The sequence below is a fragment of the Chanodichthys erythropterus genome, chromosome 6, assembly GCF_024489055.1.
Source record: "Chanodichthys erythropterus isolate Z2021 chromosome 6, ASM2448905v1, whole genome shotgun sequence".
NCBI classification, from domain to species: Eukaryota; Metazoa; Chordata; class Actinopteri; order Cypriniformes; family Xenocyprididae; genus Chanodichthys; species Chanodichthys erythropterus.
In genome coordinates, this window is record NC_090226.1 from 21,944,609 (window position 1) to 21,959,448 (window position 14,840).

Sequence of the window (14,840 nt, forward strand, 5' to 3'; positions counted from 1 at the left end):
AAAATATTTGATCCAAGTGTATTTGCTGATTAAACTTTTCTACCTCTGGGGGTTGCGTTATGCATTTAGAAGTCTGAATTGGCAGAGAGAAACTCATTTACATTTACATTCACATTTGTGTTACTTGCAAACACTTCTTTAAAAAAAAAAATAATAATAATAACTAAGTCTTACATAGCTTTGACTGAATGGCAAAAGGTCTGTTTCACACTGCAGTGTATTCTGGCCAAGAAAACACTTAGACAGGAAAACACAATATGACTTAGACTTAAAGAGACAAACCAAGGTTAATTTTATGCATATGTATTGACTCTATGATGAGCATTTTCTGCTCCATGAAGGAAAACTTCCGCAATATATCATCCTTGTGATAATCAATATACAAAAAACATCTTGTAGATGCTTTCACCATGTTATGAATTTTAAAACAGTTTTATGGAAGTTTAGAGATAATTTATGCTTTCACTTCCTAGGGATACGGGACAAGAAATGTTCTTCTTATGCAGAGTTGGCATTACCCGTAATGCTTCATAAATGTTGATTAGATGTCGTTATGTTGCCAGTACTTTGCATTGTGATGGCAGCCTGCAGTACTAAAATATTCCTCTTTCTCTGTCCATTACCGTAATAATCTCATATTACAAAAGGAGCACGTTTTTTGAGTATGTTCACTGAATTGCAAGCAGATTTAACTTGACGCAGCTGCAATCCAGGTACACTCTAAAGAAAAATGGTTCTAAACAGTACCAAATTAGGGTTATTTAGCTTGTAACAATAGCAGAACCTTTTTTGGTGATAAATAGAACCCTTTTTAAAAGGTTTCATAAAGAACCATGCTTTGAAAGTGCTATAGGACCTTAATGGTGTTATAAATAACCATTATGTTTAATAATAGTTTATTTTCATTAATATTAGTATATTATTATCTTTATATTATTAATATTAGTGATTAATATTTTTATATATTATTTATTTTTGTTATTTGCCTTTTCTTATAATGTCTTGTAGCCTCTAATAGGGTTTACATAAAAAAAAAACAGCATGCTGTGTCAATTATGTACTTTTATTTTTACTGGCATTTGAAATTGTAGCAAAAATGTGTGACAGTGCTCTAACAACAGTTATTAGCTGAATACATTAATAAATGACAGTTGACATTGAACGTGAATAAAAGGACAAAACACAAATTAGAAACAGAAAATAGATGTATGCCTAATGAAGTTACAGTGAAATATCTTCACAATCCTCAGTGATGTCTTAAAGGGCACCTATTATGCAAAATTCACTTTTACATGGTGTTTGACCATAAATGTGTGTTGGCAGTGTGTGAGCAAAACCACCCTAGAATGAGAAAAATCCACCCAGTGTTTTTTTTTTACAATCTCAATAATTCATAAGCACTGTCTCAGAACGCCCTGTTCTAAGATTGCTCTCACTGTGACGTAGAATTGCGCTAAGCCCCACCCACGTGGTTTGATTGACAATCTGGTTTTGGCATAGACCCCGCCGTCGGTAATCTGTCAACCATCCTCCATTGTTTCAACGACAGCCGGTAATGTCTCCTAAGAAACATAAGTGTTCTGTTGTGGGATGTAATAATGAACATAGTAGTTTTCACTTACTTCCGACATCAGAGCCACTGAAAATGCAGTGGATGGATTTTATTTACGAAGGAAAGGCGCCACTCAAAATTCCAAAATAAGTTTATGTTTGCGCGAATCATTTTTTGACTGACTGTTTTGAGAACGAGGGTCAATTCAAAGCAGGTCTTGCTTCAAAGTTAATCCTCAAGTGTGGATCGTTGCCTACTGTTCGCGATCCAACGTCACCTCCAGAAGAAGTAAGTGTATTTAATGTTTTTTGAGCAAATAGTCATTTCAGTCGATGTCAGCCAATTCAATAACAAATGCGTCTAAAGTTGTTGTCGTCAACGTAGAATGTCTGTGTATATAATGTAAACCTTGTTTGTATAGTGTGTATCTAACGTACTTAGCAAACGTTATCACAGTATTTGTGTTTGTAGTTTCAAAAAATTGCACGAACGTTATCACAGTTTGTGTGTGTGTGTGTGTGTGTGTGTTGCACATCCATAATTGCAAAGGGGACGCGATTAAAACTCTATAAGTAGCCTACATAAATGTATCAAATAACCATTCAGAGACGTCCTGCTCCATTCTCAATTGTGTTTCTTCTGCCGGAGTCTCTTCATCATCTGGGTCTGATTCCGGTTCAAACATGTACGGCTGAATGCCATACAAAACAGCGAGTCTCTCATTCTCAGCCATTCTGCATTACCGACTGTTTATTGCCATAGGTATGCAAGTTACGCCCACATCCAAAGGCAGGGCGGGGATATGCAGTTCATTTATATTTAAGGTGGTACACACCAAAACAGCTCTTTTTAAAACAGGCCCCAAAAATGACATTTTCAAATGGTTATAATAAATTAACTGTGGGGTATTTTGTGCTGAAACTTCACAAATACATTCTGGGGACACCCAAGACCAATATTACATCTTGTAAAAAGGGGCATAATAGGTGCCCTTTAAGTCCATCATCTTGGTGTAATTGATGGCGGTTTCTCTCGACAGAAGAGAAATCTGTCTCGTCAGAAGTCTGTCTCTTCTATTATGTAAAATAATTATGTTTATGAAGGCAAAAATTGACAGTATGTGAGCCTTTTCAATGTTAAAAGTTAAAGTCATGGGATAGCTTTAATGCTTGTTTTTTTATTGGGTATGTTTTTATGTATAAACCTAAGTAATAAAAAAATAAAAAATAAAAAAATCTAACATTATGGATCATGAAGTCAATAACTCTGTTATTTAGTGGAGAAGAGGAGAGAAGTATCCTTATCTAAACAGAGCTGGTCACACCTACATGTTCTGTTAAACCAAAAAGAGTAAGAGAGAGAGAGAGAGAGAGAGAGAGAGAGAGAGAGAGACAACCATGATTGTTAGGAAACCACGCAGTTACAATTGTAAAGTTAAAATTTACAGGCATTTTAAGACAAAAGACATTTACCTGTTGAGAGTGTGTTGACAGTCTGTGTAGCTTGATTGTTGAGCTCCAGAAAATCAGTAATGAGGTGGCTTTGACAGATACAGATTTGAAAAACAAAAAGGTTGGAATAAAGAAAGCTAAACCCAATGCAAAGAACCATTACAGCATGGGTTCTTCAGGACCGTACAGTTCTAAATCGAACTGTTGCTATCTGTAAAGAACCTTTAAATAACCACCTTTTTTAGAGTATAGATAAAAGTCCTTTAGTTGTTTTGCTGCCCCTCTTGAGCTGAATTGCATGTGAAATAGTTGCGTAATTTGGCTCTTGAAAGTATCTGTGTGGACATTAGTGGTTTCAAAGATTTTAATGTTGAACCTTCAGGGAACAGCTCTGGCTCTGGCTGAATATATCAATTTTTATGTGAGACAGGAGAGAGAGAGCAAATGTGCAAAAAGCAGAATGAGTTTTAATAGCCTCAGATGTGTTTTTAGTGTATAATATATCAATGATTATTATTGAGTCCAGCACTATATTCATCTTAGAAAACAAATATGTCCACCCGAGCAGCTATGAATTGAAAGTAAACATCCTGTCATCTCTTGTGTTTTTTTTTTTTTTTTATTATCCATTAAAACTCTGAATATGTTCCTGGAGCAGTCTATTGTAATTTTTGTCAATGACATCACAAACATCATCTTACTATATACATTACTGCAGCAGTTAGCTAGCCACAACAATATAACAATAGATGTCTTCAGAATAATGCAGGTGTCTGACACTGGAGAAATTGAAATTGGTGGTTGGTGATGTTATATGCATTTTGGATTCCTGTCTCCTTCAAGACTAATGACTCATAAACACCTAACCGAAAAGCATTTGCTAAACATCCATCTCAAAAGTTAAGTGCTGCAAAACATTAAGGATTTTTTTTTGCATTTTGCATGGTCATGAGTTTATGAAGGAACTTGAAAGGAACTAGCAGCTTGGACATATTTAAAAATGTTTCAATATTGTTTTTCAAGTAGTTTTTAAATATATCTCCCATGGGGCAGGGCTGTATACCTAGCACTCACTCCTGACGTGATGTGTTTAAACAAACTCAAACTGTACGGTTTATAATGTAAGGCACGTGACACATTAACATGTCCCTCTTCACATGGGTCTGTGAAGCTTCTGATAAGAAGACTGTTTAAAATGATGTTGTCAAGAAACAAATTATTAAAGTAATCTAATGGATTTAACAAAATAAATCTGAATGAATAACACACACACACACACACACACACACACACACACACACACACACACACACACACACACACACACACACACACACAAATCTTTAACAGTGAAATTGTTGTTTTACTAAAGAACAAAACAATCAGAGAGGCTAACAACCATGAGACGAGTTGAAGTGTATGCCACTTCCAGATCTTTATATTTAGATAGTGAGCAAGGATTGGTTAGTTGACCTCCCTCTCTTTTGTGTTAAGGAACTTTTCAAAAGATGGCTTGCTTATTTAATTCCAGCAGCTAAGAACAGATTTTGAGATACCTTTAGGTATTTACCAGTCCATATTTTCATCAAAAAAAATTTCTCTCCTTCTTTGAACCAACCAGATGGTGGCTGGATAGATAAGCTTTTAAATATGGACCCGTCTCTTAGGGTGAATGTGTCTATATGAGAACATTCAAAGAACCGCTTCCCCATCTCTCAATCGAATAGGAGGCAATGGGAGGAGGAACTGGGAATAGAAATATGTCAGATTCAGCTAAAATTGGTGCACTCATCTTCGGTATATATTAGACACAGGCTTTTGCAATTTAAGGTGCCTCACAGGCTCCATCTGTCTAGGAGCAAGTTAGCTAAAATGTATCCAGGGTCAGACTCGACATGCCCCAGATGTAGTCTGGAACCAGAAGACCTGAGTCACATATTCTGGGGATGCCCCGGATTAACAAAATTCTGGACAAACATTTTCAGAACATTTACATTTATATGCAACAAAGATCTTGATCCCAATCCCCTGACTTCCATCTTCGGTGTAGTGCTAGAAGAAATGCAGCTAACAATTAATCAGATAGAGCTGATAGCCTTCCCTCGCCACATTATTGACTAGACGCCTGATTCTTCTCAGTTGGAAAAAAGCAATGCTACCATCTCACAAACGCTGGGTGACAGAAGTAATGTTGTATCTTAAACTGGAGCACCTTAGATATACTATCCAAGGCTCCTCTGGAAAGTTTTATGGGGTCTTAGGCCCCGTTTACACTAGTGTGTTTTTGTTTTAAAACGCATACGTTTTGTTGCGGTTACGCCTGTCGTTTACACTATACACGGGTGTTTTCGAACCTTGAAAACTGATTTTCGAAAATGCTGCAGACCCTGTTTTAGTTTGAAAATGCCAAGTTTAGGTTTCAGTATAAATGGACCAAAGAGGTCAAAATGGAGACTTTTGAAAATGATGGCATGGTATCCTTGATGACCATGTAAACAATAACATTGAGACTGAACTGCAACTTTTGCTGGCTTTGTTGTCATTTTTAGCAGCCATTGTGCAGTTAAATTCTGCATTTTTAAAATACTGCAAACTACTTACATGTGCAAGAGTCAGCTGTTTACACTTGTACATGCATGCCCAGTGTGCATGAATGGTCATGTGATGTATTTTTGGTTGTGTAGTATAAACGGAGATCATTTGTGAAACGCTATGGAAATGCCAATGTAGATGAGGATAGTTTTCATTTTAAAATGCCATTTTAAAAGTGCCCTAGATTCAAATATTGAATTTACCTGGGCATAGTTAAATAACAAGAGTTCAGTACATGGAAATGACATACAGTGAGTCTCAAACTCCATTATTTCCTCCTTCTTATATAAATCTCATTTGTTTAAAAGACCTCCAAAAAACAGGCGAATCTCAACATAACACCGAATGTTACGTAACAGTCGGGGTATACGCCCCCAATATTTGCATATGCCAGCCCATGTCCCCAACATTATGAAAGGGATTAGACAAGGGCAGCCAGTATTGATGTCTGGATCTGTGCAGAGCTGAATCAACAGACTAGGTAAGCAAGCAAGGACAATAGCAAAAAATGGCAGATGGAGCAATAATAACTGACATGATTCATGATAACATGATATTTTTAGTGATATTTGTAAATTGTCTTTCTAAATGTTTTGTTAGCATGTTGCTAATGTACTGTTAAACGTGGTTAAAGTTACCATCGTTTCTTACTGTATTCACGGAGTCAAGAGCCGTCGCTTTTTTAATTTTTAAACACTTGCAGTTTGTATAATGCATAAACACAACTTCATTCTTTATAAATCTCTCCAACAGTGTAGCATTAGCCGTTAGCCACGGAGCATACTATCAAACTCATTCAGAATCAATGTAAACATCCAAATAAACACTGTACTTACGCGATTAGACATGCTGCATGACGAACACTTTGTAAAGATCCATTTTGAGGATTATATTAGCTGTTTGAACTTTTTTATGTTGTTAAAGGCAAGCGTGAGCTCTTGGGGCACGGAGCACCAGATTTAAAGGGCCACACAGCCTGAATCGGCTCATTTCTAATTATGCCCCAAAATAGGCAGTTAAAAAAATGAATAAAAAAAAATAGATGGGGTATTTTGAGCTGAAACTTCAAAGACACATTCAGGGGACACCTTAGACTTATATTACATCTTTTAAAAAAAAGTTCTAGGGCACCTTTAAAACTAAAACGCACAGTGTAAACGGGGCCTTATTTTAAATTTTCATTGGCTAGTATAATTATACTCTCTTATTATACAAACTCTCTCTCTCTCTTCACCCTTTTCCTTTTGTTGTAGGGATGTATCTGTGTATGTAGCATAGACTGTGAAAAAAGATGTAGGCATGTGTCAAGATGTGAAATATGTATGTAGGACTGGAATTACTGTTGTATGTGTCTCTGTGTGGTTGTGATTGTTGCATAACAAGGAAAATCAATTAAAATATTTGTATAATAGGATTGGTTCATTGAGGAGTGGCGAATGATTGACAAGATGAATGACCAATGAAAAAAAAATTAGTGGAGAGTGAAAGTGGAGAAAAATACAGCAACCAAAATAAAACAAAATATACACCAACACAGTCTTTCTGCCAAAGCTGCAAAGGAAATTTTGTTGGTTATGCTAGTTAAAGGGTTAATTCACCCAAAAATAAAAATTCTGTCATTAATTACTCATACGCGCTCTGAACCACTGATTCGAAACAAAAGATTTTGAAGCTTCATGAAGCAGTGTTTTGAAATCACCTATCACTAGATGTTGAATAAAGTCATTAATTTTTTTTTTGTGGCACACAAAAAGTATTCTCGTCGCTTCATAACATTAAGGTTGAACCACTGTAGTCAAATGAACTGTTTTAAATACGTCTTTAGTAGCTTTCTGGACATTGAAAGTGTTAATTGTCTTGCTGGCAATGCAGGCCTCACTGAGCCATCAGATTTCATCTTACTTTGTGTTCCGAAGATGAACAAAGGTCTTACGGGTGTGGAATGACATGAGGGTGAGTAATTAATGACATAATTTTCATTTTTGGGTGAACTATAACCCTTTAAGATTCCTATATGGACAGCTACACACTGGTGTTAAAAACACAACATATACAATGCTTGTATTTTCCAAAGGGATCACTCAGTTCCAACAGTAGAGAATCTTTCACTGCCTCTAGCTCCATGCATGCTGTGAGGCTATAGTGTTGCATGCTTTATTCATACAGTACATGGCAGAATGTTCTTGAAACATGCTTTTTCGGATGTTCGTGACGTGGCAGCAGTGAAATGTTTTCTGATAGAATAAGACAGCTAGCTGCATGGTTCCTCCCAAGAGAGCATCCTGAAACCTAAGCTTTTTGAAACAATAATATGCTATAATTTATTTATTATATATACAGTTCTTTCCAAAAGTTTAGAAATGCCCTAGGCAAACTGGGGTTTTGGACAATACTTGCATAAATCTTTAGCATATTTTGTGATGAAAACATAAAAATAATGCATTCAGAATACAGAAAACCTTAAGCCTACTCTGGCTTGAAGGTCTTAGCTATAGTCCACTGGCAAGTTTAGCCTAGCTGGGAGACCATCTTAAATCAGTTAAAACCAGCAAACCAGACATATTAGACTGTTCTAATTTGTCTGTTGTGTAATAACATTAATTTTTAATCAATCTATAAAGCTATAAAGTAATATATTATAGCTTTCTTCATTCTGGGGAACACAAAAGAAGATATTTTGAAGAATGTTTTAGTCTATACAATGGAAATGGAGCCCAAAACAACACTAAACCCGACTTTATGTATGGTCAAAAAAGCAAACAGATTCTCATCAGTACCAGAAAGACATTAAACAACTGTATGGGGTTTCTTCTGCATGCATATATGCACACACTGCACCGGATGCCATAAGATGTGAGTGTTTCTGATGATGATAATGCTGATGACTCTCAAGCCCCTGGTGACTAAACGCAACAGCTGCAGGGACTTGGAGTGAGTTGATTTGGGTCCCATCAATTCAGCTGCATGTGCAGAGACTGCATTAGACACTACAGTGATTTATCCTCATCATCTAGAGACAGGTGCTTTGGTTTCTGTGCTTCAATCATAAAGCAATTGTATGTGTACGTTATGTGGATTAAATTGGTACATGTGAGAGTTGTGGGTAATTTCATTGAGTCAGTGTACTTTGATTATATAATTCCTTTGTGGAATTGGCATAATAAAACACTTTGCAGAAGCTTTGATCAGGGTAAAATAATTTGAAAGGTTATTTTGTAACACCAGTTTTATTTCATGATGACTCCATCTTCACTAACTGTAATAGTGGAGGCAAATCTTACTATTATTATTAGTTTAGTCACTGACGCAACTTACCCTGCCAAATCATGATTAGCCAAATAATTTCTCATTCTCTATATATGTTTTCATCATACATTTCACAATATTTCCGTTCCCAGTATACCCTCTAAACTTTTCATGGAGGTCTTTCTGACCTTGGATCTGATCTTTGGTTCAATAAACCTTGTTCAAATGCATTGCATCATCTATTGCAGTGATTTCAGAACATTTTCTGGAGTTGTATTGAAAAATTTGGAAAGAGGTTCTTCATGACCCAGAACATCCATGGATAGTCTTTCTTTGATGTCACTGCAGTCTGGACTATGGACACACATGAACTTGTCGGACAGGTCAAGGAATAAACGTTGGCCTTTTGAATCAGATTGTCGGTCCCAAGATGAGTCAATCCCGAGATGCACATCCTGAGAGTGTGCAGTGATCTGTGTTTAACGGTACATAAGTTGGTGACGAGCTATGAGCTGTTTTTTCTGTATGGCATTAAAAACTGCTGGTGTAGCACTGTCTGTCAAGACCATGCTAGAGAGAGGAAATTTATTATGGCCTTTGGTTTACAGTACAAAATCAATAGTGCAACTAGCAATATTGTGGAAGGACATGCAGAACTATGGCCAGGAATACAAGATGGCAGGAAATGTGCCGTTATTTAATGTGAGTGGCATACTGACGAGGAAGGAGGGAAGTTAAAGAAGAGTGAAGCTGAAAACTCTGATAAAGAAGGCTTCTGTCCTCAAGAAAGACTTAATTTTTCAGGGTAAATTGCCATTTAATGAATAACTTTGGACCTTGGTTACCCAGAATAAAATGTTGTTCCTCAAAGGATTCTCTTTTTAAACTCTTGTGTCTTAATGTATGTATACTATATGAGCTATAAAGTCACATTTAGGAACTATAAAGTCACAACTGAGCAATGCAAATTCACAATTACAAGACAAAAAAGTCACAATTGCAAGAAATAAAGTTGCAATTATGAGAAATAAAGATAGAAAATTCACAATTGTGAGACCTAAAGTCACAGTTACAAGAAAAAAAGTTGGAATTGTGAGAAATAAAGATAAAAAGTCACTAAATAAAAAAATCACAATTGTGAGACCTAAAGTCACAATTACAAGAAATAAAGTTGGAATTGTGAGAAATAAAGATAAAAAGTCACTAAAAGGTGCAGTTCTGAGAAATAAGGATAAAAATTCACAATTGTGACATCACGATTTATGAGAAATAGAGTTAAAATTATGAGAAATAATATTAAAAGTCACAATTGTGAGATCTAAAGTCACAATTATGAGAAACAGACTGGCAATTATGGGAAATAAAGATAAATGTCACATATGTGACAATAAAAGTCGCAACTGCAAGTAATAAAGATACAAATTTACAATTGTGAGACGTAAAGTCGCAACTATGAGAAACAAACATAAAAAGTATTGTCACAAATATGACACATAAGGCCCTATTTTAACGATCTAAATGCATGGTCTGAAGCTTATGGCACAAATGCACTTAGGGCATGTCTGAATCCACTTTTGCTAGTTTAATGACGGGAAAAATGGTCTGCGCGCCCATATTACGCAAAAGTTATTGCGTAACGTGCAATAAACCAATCAGAGTCTCATCTCCCACTCCCTTTAAAAGCCAGTTGCGCTCGTGCCATGGCGAATTCTCTCCCTGCGTTCCATTCGGAAGGGCTCATCCCTATGCCCTAATCCCTTCAAAGGATTTACCCTCTGGAGTGAGAGCTTCGAAGGGATGAAGGGTGTAGGGATCTAAACGTACTTCAGCGTCATCTTAACGAGACAATCAAGGAGGAGTAGATTGTGCAAGCTGCGTCCTTTGTTTAACGTTAGTTAATTTATTTTTGGTTTATCGCACCATATTGTATATGTATTTGAAACATTTGAATGGAATAGATAGCTGTAAAGTATTTTTGTTTAGGTACAAAGTCATTTTGACCATAATAATGTACCAAATCTAACTTGTATATATTAATATTACAGTAGTATAGAAAAATACTATACATACATTTATAGGTAAAATAAAACTCCTAACCTCCTGTACCTATTCTGTGATGTCAAAGAACTTCCCTGTGCAAAGGATCATGGGGGCCCCGAAGTGTGCATCAGATGTACCCTTCAAAATCCATCATTCCGAAGGGCCCTTTGAAGTGGCCAATTTTGAGCACTTCGGTTTGGAACGACCTTTCAATATGGCGGCCATGATTATTTTCACTCCGAAGTCCCCATTCGGAGGGTGATATATCCTGTTTGGAACGCACCGTCTATTTACATGGCAGGATTTGCAAGCAAAAGACTTTAGCTAGACGACGGATCTGCTCGTGCGCGAGGTTAAAGTGCGCAAACAGACTATCTCTGGGTCAAGCAGGATTCCACCAAAGCATTTTAATCTTTATTCACACAATAATAATATTTTACATTGTGATTCTTTTATTTTCAATATTTGGCATGCGTGTGTGCTGCTGCATCCCTGTGTGTGTGTAATAAGCAAAGTGTATGCACGCCTATAGGCACATATTACTAACGCGTTCTTTAAATAACAAAAAAAATAAATAAAAATATTGCGCCATTGACTTTAGACCAGGTTTCAGTTGGTCAATGGTGCAGTCTATTTCAGTTGCCTCAAAATAGCAACGCACCAACAATGTGCCTGAACACACCTCGTTTTCAGACCTGCACACCCATGGATGCACAAATGGCCGCAAATGCATTTGCTTTTTAAACTACGTGGCACTGGATGTGAAAGTGTTAATTGCGTCGGGCTGAAACTAGCAAAAAACACTTGCGTCGCACCTGGCGCCATATTGCGTCACATATATGATAGGGCCCTTAAAGTTGCATTTGTGAGATATAAAGTCACATTAAGGTCTAATAATTTGTCTTTCTATTGCTTGTTCTGTTTTCAGAATCGCTTCCACTTGCAGATGACAACTCATATTCCTCCATCGAAATTGGTGGAGCTGCTTCTAGATGTTCTGCAGCGCAGTGGCTGGGAAGATAGTATGGCAGTGCTTTGCCAAGGCTGGGAGGACGCTGGTCTTCTGGATCTCCTGGAACTCCAAAGCCGCTCTGGCTGGGGACCCTCACACTGGCACCTTCGATCCGCTCTGAACCTCTCCCACAGCATACCTCACATGGCTAATATTTCTTACTTCCTCTCTGAGCACTTTAATCAGGACCATCCTCCACCTGCCTCTGTCCTGCTTTTTGGGGCTGACCCAGAGTGTGCCTCTTCTGTTCTGCGCAGTGCGCATGACCTGGGGTTGACATTGCCAACTGTACATTGGATTATGGGCCAACCTCTGAGTCCAGACGCCCTTCATTCTATTGGCCTGCCATTAGGACTGCTGGCCTATGGAGAGGTTGACCGCAAACCACTGGACTTCTACATTCGTGATGCCCTGCAGTTAGTCAACCGAGCTGTTACTGCAGCAACGGTCGTACGACCCGATCTAGCCCTCATCCAAAATATGGTAAACTGTTTTGACAAACCCAACAAACACGAGCTACCCTCATCAGGACAGTACATTGCCAGGTAAATTCAAATTCTCTCAGTTTATCAGTCAGTTTGTTGTTATCTGCTAAAAAGCTGTGTTGTGTTTTGAGTGCAATTCCCCAAAATGCTTCTTAAGTAACAAAATGCTTCTTAAGTAACCCCAAAATACTACTCTGAGTACCTATAGAGTAGTATTGCATCCTTCATATCTCCATAAAGTCTTTAGATTTATCATATTTATAAAAAATATATGCGCTGTACTGAGTCTTTGCGAAAAAAGCTGAGGTGTGCCTGCCGTGGGCAGAGCTAAAGAGTCACCAGCGCGCGCAGCTTTTGTGTAGCATTCTTCTGCAAGCTGCAACATCATTATAAATAAAAAGGAACAAAAACGTTAGCGTTGTTTACATTTTATGCACTTGCATGCCGACAAAACACAGACATCTGATGCAATTTTACACACCACCCGCGATCTATAAATCCAGGGCTGAACTGGGACTTGTTTTCAAAGCATTCATCACGGAAGTTCCGGGAACAAACAAACATACGTGCACAACTCCATTGCTGCCCTTGACGCTGGGTTCTTTGGGAAGCTGAAAAGGGTAATCTTTTCCTCACAACCAAAAACACACTCCATTGGTGACAGGAGCTGCGTCTCATTTTGGAAGCTGCATCCTCCAGAAGTCGCATTTGAAGCCTGCATACATCATCAAGGATGTCTTATTTAAGAAAAGTAACCTTAATAAAATTGACTGATATTCATTGTGAGGTATAAAATACTGGAATTTATTATTTACTTTGCAATCTAATGGTTATTATTCTTAAATGAGACTGCCTCGATGATATATGCAGCCTTCAAAGGTTGCAGCCCCTGAATTGGGACAAAGCCATTGTTGAAAAATCTCTCGGTTTCTGTATCCCGATCGGAGCGTTGATGGGCATGCTCTTGCTTTTGATCGGGGTGGTGTGTGTGCACACTTATCAGGGAGAAGTGCCTATACAAGGAATTCTGCCCTTTACGTGATAAAGGGCTATACTCGAAAAAAAAATCGGCAAGACTTGTCCACCACCAGAAGTTGTATATTTGGCACAGAAATACTCCGTCATACCAAAGAATATACCCTAAAAAGAAGTGACACTCAATAGAACGTTCCATTGCAACACCGGCACCCAGCAGCAGCCCTGCGTTTCTGCCATTTTGTGGAAATGCTTCCGGATCGCCATCTAGTGGCTGTTTCCCAAAAAGTATCAGAGTGTCACTGCTTGGGTTCTATATTCTTTGCTCATACGTCCAAAACTTTGGCCATGTTTAGCATGAGAATACAACTCTTTAACAGTGTAAATAAGTCAGAATGCATAAAATAGCATTAGACCCCCCTTTTAAGTTTCAAATGTTCCAAAAATATTCAACTTACACTACAGACTGTGAACCATGCCATAGAGTGTATGAATTCATCTCAAATTATACACTTAACATTTGATGCATCTGTCATTTTTCATTTGAAGGAAATGCACCTGATATGTTGTAGTTAGTGTTAGCATGTTAAGCCCCTTGCTAAATCTTATATGTTATATTTTAACAATATTTTGTGAAATAGTATGTTTCAATTGACTGAGTAAGTTATAAACAGCATGTCAAAGCAAGTACTATTGTAAATTTTTGCAATACCTGCAAACACTGATATCACAATTGTGGGCAGGGTCCCACCACATTTGCATGGGTGGCCCAAGATTTGTGGGTGTACAGACACCTATTTATGCGCTAAATTAACTGCTTTTTTAAAAATAGATTGTAATTTCATACATAAATAATTGACAAAGTCATCAATAATTGATAGACAAGAATAAAACTGCCACATTCACTTTATTATATTTCATATTTTTTTAGAGACTAAACGGCTTTGATGTTTTATTCTCAACACTCATCAGCAGAACATCCTACCATCTGGATGAGATGTCCCAGACAGCTAGTGTCATGCTTAAGGACAGGCACATGGCCACTTTCTCTTGCTGCGGCAAATTACTGGTGTTTGCCCAGACACTCAGCAGGAATGCAGACATGCTTTAGAGCTTTAAGCTTTATTTATGACTTCCCCTCAGTTGCCTTTCCCTGAGGAGGGATCACTCTTATCAAAAGCTCTGGCACACGCCTACCATGCAGGCCCGTCATTTTGTGTGGATCATGCCAGCACTCTGCCACACACCACTATATCTCTCACAACAAACAGAAGTGAAATGTGGCTATGTGGGAAGCCTGGGCCTCTCATCACAACAGGATAAGGCTGAAAATCTGCCAACCGGACCCAAACATACTGCATAATGCCGGACGATTGCGAGGGCATAGCTGCAGGAGCATGATACAAAGCTCAGCAGCTTGTGCAAGATTTTGGCCACATTGTAATACTATAAAAAAGTGAATAACTTTCTTTTTTATCAATATTTTT

At 37.7% G+C, this 14,840-nt stretch overlaps 1 protein-coding gene across 1 annotated transcript in view; it reads left to right on the plus strand.

The window, feature by feature from the left end:
* Positions 1 to 14,840, plus strand: part of grin3bb (glutamate receptor, ionotropic, N-methyl-D-aspartate 3Bb) — a 116,299-nt gene that overhangs the window by 78,598 nt on the left and 22,861 nt on the right. Inside the window, exon 2 of the mRNA XM_067387391.1 lies at positions 11,810 to 12,438. Coding sequence (XP_067243492.1) covers positions 11,810 to 12,438 — 629 coding nt within the window. The remainder of the gene's footprint in view (positions 1 to 11,809; positions 12,439 to 14,840) is intronic.